The sequence below is a fragment of the Lupinus angustifolius genome, chromosome LG06 (assembly GCF_001865875.1).
Source record: "Lupinus angustifolius cultivar Tanjil chromosome LG06, LupAngTanjil_v1.0, whole genome shotgun sequence".
NCBI classification, from domain to species: domain Eukaryota; kingdom Viridiplantae; phylum Streptophyta; class Magnoliopsida; order Fabales; family Fabaceae; genus Lupinus; species Lupinus angustifolius.
In genome coordinates this window covers 10,528,257-10,537,082 of record NC_032014.1, presented here as the reverse complement: position 1 = coordinate 10,537,082, position 8,826 = coordinate 10,528,257, and the positions used below count along the sequence as shown (strand labels likewise).

At 31.9% G+C, this 8,826-nt stretch overlaps 1 protein-coding gene across 4 annotated transcripts; it reads left to right on the top strand.

Moving 5' to 3' along the window:
* On the top strand, positions 850-5,773 carry LOC109349780 (3-hydroxyisobutyryl-CoA hydrolase-like protein 3, mitochondrial). 4 transcript variants are annotated; one of them, XM_019590753.1, is made up of 10 exons: positions 850-1,114; positions 1,776-1,877; positions 2,371-2,423; positions 3,217-3,351; positions 3,457-3,553; positions 3,832-3,961; positions 4,255-4,433; positions 4,576-4,703; positions 4,776-4,877; positions 5,327-5,773. In XM_019590753.1, the coding sequence occupies exons 1-10, from the start codon at positions 895-897 to the stop codon at positions 5,426-5,428; spliced, it is 1,248 nt and encodes a 415-aa protein (XP_019446298.1). In that variant the 5' UTR covers positions 850-894; the 3' UTR covers positions 5,429-5,773. The 4 variants fall into 4 exon arrangements, with proteins under 4 accessions (XP_019446298.1, XP_019446297.1, XP_019446299.1 ...); XM_019590752.1 differs by lacking the exon at positions 2,371-2,423 and adding an exon at positions 2,077-2,141; XM_019590754.1 differs by lacking the exon at positions 2,371-2,423 and having other exon boundaries at positions 1,001-1,114; positions 5,327-5,768.

Sequence of the window (8,826 nt, the reverse complement as noted above, 5' to 3'; positions counted from 1 at the left end):
TGCTATTCTGTTGTCTAATCTCTAGATTAGCCTTTCTAACCTTACTAGGGATGACAAATTGTTTATGTCCATGTTGGGTGCATTTTACTGATAGAATGGAATAGGACAAGGGCAAGGAATCTAACATTTTGGTTTCATTAAAAGGTGCAACCAACAGGAACATAACACAACAACTATTTTATCGACAAAAATACCATTTTCTACTTCACCTTTAATCTCTGAACCCCTCTTTACCCTCTATGAGTTCTCTCTCAGCGCCTTCTTCACCTTCTGGGTTTTCTGCTGCACATGGACTATGATCACCATACTTATTCAAAATTCTGCTAGACAGCAATAACTTCCAAGTCTCATTTGTTTCCAAATTTCAAACTCACTTAGCATTCTCATTTATTTCTAAACCACTCCCAATTTATCATGTTTAGAGTCAGTCGACCTATTAAAGATCGGCATGTAATGTAATTAGTGAGTGTACCGTTCCGTTTTTCCAATACCTACCAAATGTCGTGCATAATGTCTTGAGCTAACTACCACTTAATCCAAAAGCTAGCTTAATAAGTGAATAATGTATAAACTTCATAAACACTGACCTTACCATATCACTCCTTTACCAGAGCAAAGAACATCATGGATAAACAAAATAACATTTTTTTTCGCTAACAAAATAACTTATGCAATAAAACCTGTTTAACTAAGAAGTTTTCAATTATACGATGGGGGTAATGGCACAATGTGGAATTTTACAGGCTAATTTAACTTTATGGAGAAACAATAATAGAGAGGGTAAAATAGAGGGGCTAAAGAGTCACAACAATATTAAAAAAACATGACATTATTAAATGTTGTTTAATGTCACAAGCACAAAGCAAATACACTTTCGTTGTCACCTGAAAAAGCATGTTAAGTGTACTTGTATTTGGTGGAGCTCAACGCTTTCGGAATTGTTCACTCACATTTTCATTTTCTTCTCTCTCTAAATCGAAACCCTCTTTCTTCTCTTTTCGACCATTTGCTGCAATGGCCGAATCCGAACAATTCGTCAAGGGTACCGTTCACCCAAACGGCGTCGCTGTCATCACTCTTGATCGCTCCAAAGCTCTCAACGCCATGAACCTAGGTTTCTTTAATTTCTTTATTTCCCTTTTTCTTTTTGAATTTGAAGTGAATTACGATTATTTATGTTGATTGTTGAACGTAGAATGAGGAAAAAGAACTAGGTCTGTTGATCTTGGTATAACATGATTCTGAATTTTGGGTGAAATTGAGATTCTCAATATTCAATTGAAACTGATACTACAGCTACATGCGTTATTAATTAATATCAGTAATACTAAACTAATGAAGCGATTCGAACTAAACTCACACCAAATAATTACACAACATAAAGTTCTTACTGTAAAAAGAGAAGATATAAAGTATAATTAATTTGAAGCTGTGACAGCTAACTGAAATTTGGTTACGGTGGTTGAGGTGAAGCTAATAGGACCAGAAAAGGAAAGAAAAAGAAAGAATTTCTCTGGGTATGTGTAGAGAAGACTTGTACACACCTTAGAAGGAGAACAGGTTAGATAGAGATTAGCCTGATAGTTAGAGATAGAAGGAGACCACGAAAACTATAGGTGTGAAGCCATTAAAAAGGATTTAGCTTTAAATGTTTTGCATTGTTTGATCTATGTATCCAACCCACTTAGCGGTTAAGTCTTGGTTCTTGTATTTTTCTCTGGGTAGTTTTTTTCTTTTACCATTTTTATTTTGACTGCAAAATCTTTGAGTTGCAGATATGGATTTAAAGTATAAAAGTTATCTCCATGAATGGGAATCAGACCCGGCGGTCAAATGTGTTCTGGTTGATAGCAGTTCACCCCGTGCCTTCTGTGCTGGTACGATTGAGTCATTGAAAATTACATAACTCCTCCCCCCTTTTCTTGATAATTTTTATTGAAGCATGATTTGTAACTTTCTAGGACCATTTTATATTGTAAAGTTAGCTTGTTTTGCAGATATTCTGTTTTAGAATTGAGGTTATTTGGTTCAGTGCTAGGTAAGGTTTTTGAGAGTCACCATTGATGGTCAATGCAGGTATGGATATTAAAGGGGTTGTTGCTGAAATACAAAAGGACAAAAGCACTTCTTTAGTGCCGAAGGTCTCATTATATTATATGCTTTACCCTCAAGTGTATTAAGACATGCTTATCCCATGACTACATTACAGTTGTGATGTGCTTTGTTAGATATATTGGTTACATCTTTGTGAACATCATCATCTTCTGATGCCATACTACTGTTGTATTGTTTTTTGTTCCATCAAATAAAGATTTTTCTTAATTCTCAAGGACTGTTTACCTGGTAACCGAGATCTTAGTTTATCTGCAGGTGGTGATGTGAAGCAGATAACAACCAAAAACCATCTGTCAGATATGATTGAGGTCTAGTTGTGTCCTTGTAATTATGTGCTTCCAGATTCATACCCTTTCACTTTATTAAAGCCATCCCAATACAAAACAAATACCTTTCGTTTTGTTTTTGTGTGCTTATAGACCAATAATGGCTTAACTTCCAGTATGCTTGTATTGTCAGGACCGCTAATTTAGTAGACCACATTATTCATGACAAATTTGGCTCTAATCTCAACACTTAAGGCTTTAAAAAATAGAACAATATGAAATAATTGATAACCTACAGTTGTTGAAGATTTTTCATTCACAAATCCAAAATAAAACGAAATAAAGCATGCAACTCTACTCTCTGATTGAAGAAGCCATCCCTGCAAATTTATTTTGGTAAAATCACGAGGTATCCCCAGGTCTAATCACTGTGTAGGTATTGTTTTATCTCTAGTCACAAAGTGCTTCCAGTGGAGGTCCTACTAATGCACAACTTCTGTCATGTTACTGGGTTACCTCATGGCACAACCTTTTCCCTTGTCATTGAACTTCCTTTGGGTGTTTTACTGCACATGTCCACCATAATCACATATCATATTTGTCCGATTTTTCTCCCTTTTTTACCTGTTGGATTGCATTTTGTTTCTTACATATTGCTGTCAGCACTATGTGTTCTGTTGCATCTTGCACTTTTACATGACCCATTGTTAATTTACCCTCCCCCGACCCCACTACATGGGAGCATCATGCATTAGGCTGCATTTTGTTTTGTTGTCTATTTTATTTTAAAATTTACTATGTAAAAGTAATGTACCTATTATGCTGCACATTTCAGGTCTTCACAGCTGAGTATTCTTTGGTATGCAAAATTTCCGAGTATAAGAAGCCATATATAAGCTTAATGGATGGAATAACGATGGGTTTTGGAATTGGTTTATCTGGTCATGGTCGTTATCGTATCATAACAGAGGTATAATAGAGGCTTCATCTGACCAATAACTATAGATATATCATTAACTCATGAATTGCCATTTAAGATCTTTTGATGACTCCTCTTTTTCTAAAACATTTTCAGAGAACTGTTCTTGCAATGCCAGAAAATGGAATTGGCTTGTTCCCTGATGTAGGTTTTTCTTATATAGCAGCTCAAAGTCCAGGAGAAGGATCTGTTGGTATGTTTTTCTTATACTGAAGATTCCTAGTTCTTTATTGGTTTTATTTGACAAGCTAATAAGGACCAGATGAGTTGTTGAAGTAGCAATTGTCCTCTATGTAATTTTCTCTAAGACTACTTGTGTTCTATACTATTGAAGCATGTAGACGTGGTTTCGGGTTTCAGTTAACAAAATTATCAGTTTGCTTATATCCTTGGAAGGTTCTTCCAGTTGATTTCTATGTAATATCTAAATCACACGTTATTTGGAACATTTTACTAATTCCAGATTTGCAGGTGCTTATCTTGGATTGACTGGCAAGAGGATCAATACTCCTTCAGATGCAATATATGTTGGCCTAGGAACACATTATGTGCCATCTGGAAAGTTAGCTTCATTCAAGGAGGCCCTTTTAGAGACTAACTTGTATGTCATCATGAACTTTTGAATGGCTTTTGAAATTCTACTTGAAGATTGTCGCCTGTTTAACTTGTTCAGTGTAGATTGGATTGGACTCATGAAAATAATAATAACGCATCTATATGTCTATTTGGACATAAGTCGTTGCATGTACCACAAATTTCATCTGGTTTTGTATTTTTGTTGAAATAAATCAATAATTTATTATATGTGGCTATGTTATGAAATATATAATTGTGATGAGTGCATACATAATCTTTGTATATGATTATCGTTCACAAAGCTCGTTGGTCATGCAGTTCCCAGGATCCACATCAGGACATCAAAGTACTTTTAGCAAGACATGAGTCCAACCCCGAGTCTGAACCACAGTTGAAGTTGCTTTTACCTCAGATAATTTCTTCGTTTGGAGCAAATAAATCAATTATTCAGACAATTGAAGAGCTAAAACAGCACCAGTCAAGCACTGACCCGAAAGGTGTGCTTATTGACCTATTGTTTGTCAACATTATACCATCTCTAGATTCACTTATTGATGTGTACATTAAGCACTAATATTTAAAATTTTCGGTTATCATTTGTCCAGACGTTGTAATATTAATCTGCTTTTCTATTTCTAGTTGTGGAGTGGGCTAATGAAGCTCTCCAAGGCCTTGGAAAAGGTGCTCCCTTTTCCCTTTTCTTGACCAAGAAGTACTTTTCTGATGTTGCATCTGCAGTAGAGAAAAATGACAATGAGTTATCCACGGTAAGCATTTGTTTATTTGTTTATAGTCATTGTCCATCTTTTCAAACTTTAATATGAACTGTATTCATTCAGCTTACTGGCGTAATGAAAACTGAGTATCGCATTGCCCTAAGATCTTCACTACGACCTGACTTTGTGGAAGGTGTCCGTGCAGTATTAGTAGACAAGGATCAGGTTCTCTCTTTTTCTATAATTTTTATATTATCAATCTGGTAGACATATTTGAGGTTGTTCACTAAGCTACTAAATTATTCATGCAATTGATAATATATCCACAGAAAATAAGTATAGGTGTTACTGTAGGGTTTTATATTTTTAACTTGTTGGTTAATTTGAGATATTGGAGAAATGAAATCTTGCAAAATATGCTTTTCCGCAAGAATCTTCAGTTGAAATTTGAAAATAAGTATATCCGATTTTCTCTTCATATGAATCTGCAGTTATAATGTGTTTATCTCCGGTTTTATGATTAAGTTTATTTGTGCAAGTTCTTTCTGTGTGTTTGACTCCAAGCGCTATGAATCCTTTGATATTTCCACTTTGACCCGTGAACTTACTTACCCTCCCCATTTGGTATGTTGTTTCGCGCTTAACTGATATATTCAACAACTATTCCCCCGCAGAACCCCAAGTGGAAACCATCAAAATTGGAGGAAGTTGATCCAAGTGAAGTGGAAGCTCTCTTTAAACCATTAAGGCCAGAGGTTGGAGAGTTGGCTGTGTAACTTTAGAATGAAACTGCATTCTTTTGTTTTCACCAAATGCATTCCAGAATTGTAGACATTGCATCAAATAAACAGATAGTGTTATTGTTGAGTCTGGCCATCTGGGTCCATGGTGTTACTTGACCTTTGTTTCCTTGATGATAACATATAGTCATGATCTTGGAAACCAAAGGATGATGTTACATGGTAGGGATGAAGGCTATTGTTTCCTTAGTTTATATTTTATTTTCATCTTGTGGCTTGGGGAAATCAAAGAATTCCAAGGTTTTATGTGTAGTTGCATGAAGATATTTGTCCCAAACCAGAGCTTTTCAGAGTTTTGAATAAAATATTTTATAAAGATTATATATCATTTTATTTGTTTAGTACTGATTCATAGGAATTCCACCATCATTGCCTGTTCTATTAAATCCAACAAGAGTTGCTTAGGAACCATTTGATCATCATGATGGCACAGACAACACTACTCATTTGAACCATTTCAATTTTCTTTTCAAAAATGCTGCACCAAACTTGTCCATGCGTCCACGATCCCTTTTTCATTTTTAAGCCAACTCATGCCTTTGAAGCAAGATTCTGACTCTTAAATATTGGATTTGTTGATAATGGAATGAACAAGTTATATATAAGCTCCTTATAAGCTGCTATTGCTTAAACGGTGTTATACTGTAGTGACACTTAAAGCCAATAGAATGAAGAGGTTCTAGAACATTTACCAGATCCATGGCAATAACTACTCTCCAGTGCAAGTTTTATTCAGGAAGCAAGAGGACCAAAAATCCATAGACAATGACAGCCAAGTTTGAAATCACGAAGTACCTCGTAATAAATGTTTAATAAGTTCACAGATGAAGAAAACAAATTTCTCTGAATAACAGTTAAGTCTTCCTATGAACCACATACACATAATAATAGTTGTCCCATCACCTTCATGTTGTTTTCATATTAGATAATTTTAGACATTCTTAACCATATCTATAATAACATTTTATATATTTTTTGTTGTATTTTATGTGGTGTTCTATTCATGTCCTGTGTTGTGTTTGTGCTTCTTTGTTTTATCCAAACTATTTGTTTTTGAATTATTCAAAGTTATCACCAATGGTTACATTAGAACAAGGATGCCACAAAGCATGATGTAGTTTGTCAGCAAATGGAAATCATGAGTTTGTTAGAAACTGAAACCAATGAAAATTGAAAATAAGTCCGAGAGAGGCTACTATGTCCAAAACTAGCCATATAGTTACATATGAACTCCAAATTATATCTATTTTTCTTCTCACTGTTAGAAATCAAATAATAGGAAAGGAATTTGTATTTCATTGAATGAATTTAATGAGTTGGATTTCCAATTTATTATATAGAGAATATAAGAGACATAACTATTTTTAATTTCTAACTAACTAATTTATTTTACACATGTTTTAATCATAGAAATTAAATTTAGAATGATTACTTCTTATACAAGGTAAATGAGTTTATCTAATTACTAACTCAATATAATATTAATCCAAAATATCAAAATATATTTCAATGCTCATTTGTTTCCTTGCTTTTCTGTCTCTGTTCTTAACTTCAGGTTTTTTGTGTAACCAATAGTATCACCTCATCCTACGAATAAAGAATAAATATTGTTCACATGTATCGAACTCCTAATTTTCTGGTTTTTTTGAATATTTAATATGTTTTATATTACTAAATTAATGTTTTGTTGGTTTAGTTAATTTCCAGTTTGAATCACAGATTTAAAGATCAATGGAAGTTCCTAATCAGTAGTTGTTTGTGTTGATGGCGACACAACCATGGGGCCTCATTGGCCATTGATCTAGGAGCAGAAATTGAACCGATGTTAAACAAAATTAAGGTAGCTAATTTCTAATGTAAAAATCATCCAAAAAGATTAATTTAATGAAAACATAATAAGAAAAAAAATGTATGTATTGACATTGTAAGATATTTACATAGATATTATATCATATACCATTCATATTTAATTATTATTTACTCTTAAAAAATAATGTAAATGAATGGTGAATGATATTGACTGTGTAAATTTTTATATTGATACTAAGTACATATTACCCTGAAACATAATCTATGTGACTATTTTTTTTATGTAGGAATAACATAAATAAATGATGCATTTCATTTTTGTAATTGAAATTGTACTAAGAAATTTGGAAGTATTAACAAATATATCATATAAATAGTACAAAAAATGATACTACAAACACTTGTTTAACTTTTTTTATACTTCTTGTTTAAGTACAAGAGGAGATGCTATAAAAATTTAAAGAAATAAAATATGGTAAAAACTTGTTTTTATGATAAGGGAATTCTAATATCCTAATCACTTAAACCCTGAATTCATTACTGTAAGGATGGTAATAGGGTTGAGCGAAAATGAATAGTGATTTCCTGATTTTAAACTTGCAATATTTGAGTACTCACGCGGATAGCGATTATTTCACAATATTAAACAAATTTTTAATTTTAATTACATATTTATATTCTTTATAATAATTAATATATAAAAATAATTATTACATAAATAATAAAGTATTTATGATAAATTTATAATTATAATTAAATAAGTGTAATTTATTATGAAATAATAATAAATTATATAATCTTAAAATAATAATAAAATTTATAATATATAAAAATTAATTTATAAATATACAGATACTCAGGAGTCGTCATTATAGAACGCATTCCTACCATAAGTTATTAGTATGAATACCTCTTACAGATTTTTCCACATAGATAAGGTTTTTTCGTCATCCATACATAACTGATTGATTGACTTCATGTAACTTAAGAAATTCTTCATATGTACATGGTTTAAATCACATGGTTTACTACGTATATATAAAAACAAAACGTACCAGGTACATTACACACAGGACATTTTTAAATTTACGCAAAATATGTAACAAATAATATCTAAAAAGATGTATAACTAATTAATTCAATTATAATTTTAAAAATATAAATTGCAATAGAATATTTAAAAAAATGATTTACCGAATAATTTAAAAAATATATTTTTAAAATATTAAAACAAAATATAACTGAGAAATTACATGAGTCATTGGGGAGTAACCTTAGATTTTTAACCACTCTAAATAAAATATACTATAATTAAATATATAATAAATTAGTAGTGAACAAGTAGTAATTACAAATTTAGAAAATAATATTACACAAATCAGAACAAAATTTGGAGTTAGTATTAGTAATTAGAAAATTTTGTCTTGAAAAGGAAAATAGTTAGAGAAGAAATTAAGCAGATTTAGTATTTGTAAGAATTAATAGATGAAACCATTAAAAGGAAAAATATTTATTTTCAAAAGAAAAGAACTAATTGGAAAAAACGGTTACCATATTTGGAAATC